At 37.2% G+C, this 1,362-nt stretch overlaps 1 protein-coding gene across 1 annotated transcript; it reads right to left on the reverse strand.

Annotated features, from left to right (window-relative positions):
- Positions 1-536: 536 nt before the first annotated feature.
- On the reverse strand, positions 537-893 carry LOC118480150 (50S ribosomal protein L2, chloroplastic-like). Its single transcript, XM_035974859.1, has one exon. It carries the CDS (start codon positions 891-893, stop codon positions 537-539), a length of 357 nt encoding a protein of 118 aa, XP_035830752.1.
- Positions 894-1,362: the final 469 nt, after the last annotated feature.

The following is a 1,362-nucleotide window of genomic DNA, read 5'->3' on the forward strand; positions in this document are numbered from 1 at the left end:
ATGGTAACAACAACTCTCAACATTCAAACCCCAACACCGTCAGATTTGATACCTCAAACTTTACCAAAGTAAGTGTGGAAGGTGCTTGGGAACATATAGAACTTCTAAACACAATGGTGATTGCTTTTTGTGGATTAGTCGCTGGTCAAATTGGAAACATTAATTTAACAGATGAAGACTATCAATAAATAGACAAGGATGAAATGGAGCTGATGGATATAAAATGGGCATTTGCAAGTGCTGTGAGAAGAGCAAAGGATTACATGAGAAGAACTGGGAGAACAAGCTTGCAGAGTGAATGGGATACAAAGTATGGTTTTGATAAAGATGTCGTTACATGTTTCAACTGTGGTGAGAAAGGTCATTTCAAACGAGAATGCACTCAACCTAGCAAACAAGGAAATCAAAATCCTTTCACAAATCAAATCAACAATGAAAGGAGTATTGTAGCACTTAACAACCAAAGAAACTTAAACTAGTCTACGCCTTCAAACTCAAACAGAGCCATAGTACTTCCAATTACATAAATCAATAGTTCAAACCACACTCAAAGGTAGGGTATTTCCCATGTTTATAGGAACTTCTGTACCAGAAACAATGGTATCTCCAATTATAGCCCCCTTGAGATGCAAAATATATCTCTTCTCACCATCCCTATAGTGTATGAGACAAATGTATGCCTTTTGATTCAGGTCGTATTCTATGGTTATGATTCTACCATATTTATGACCTCCCCCTCTATGCCCTGTGGTAATGATTCCTTTGGCGTCACGACCTTTACCACATTGATGCTGTCCATAGATCAAATTATTTCGTGGATTGGATTTCACTTGACTGTCTACGGTTCCATTGCGTGTGCTCGGGGTTGAAGTTTTGTATAAATTTATCGCCATGCTATTAAGTATTTTGATTTAAGTTCTTTTCTTTCTAAGAGGTGGAATAGAATAACCCGGTTGAAGCGTAATGATCATACGTCTATAATGCATTGTCTGTACCATAATGGGTCCCATTCTTCTAGCCTTTCCCCGAAGTCGATGACTATTCATCGCGATTACCTTGACACCAAAGAAGAGTTCGACCTAATGCTTTATTTCTGTCTTAGTTGATCCTGATTCAACATTAGAAGTATATTGATTTTTCCCCAATAACCGAATACTTTTTTCTGTAAATACTGCAAACCTGATTCCATCCATAAATCGATTTGATTCCCTATGAGTTTTAGTCTCAATAAGACTACTAATTCTTACTGTTCATATAGTATGATATGAATATACCACATCAATTCGTTATGTATGGATGATGAGATTTCATTGATACAGAGCTAATTCCAATAGACTTATTGGAGGGTCCCATCGGCGTGCA

This window comes from Helianthus annuus, chromosome 7 (assembly GCF_002127325.2).
Source record: "Helianthus annuus cultivar XRQ/B chromosome 7, HanXRQr2.0-SUNRISE, whole genome shotgun sequence".
In the NCBI taxonomy this organism is placed as follows: Eukaryota; Viridiplantae; Streptophyta; class Magnoliopsida; order Asterales; family Asteraceae; genus Helianthus; species Helianthus annuus.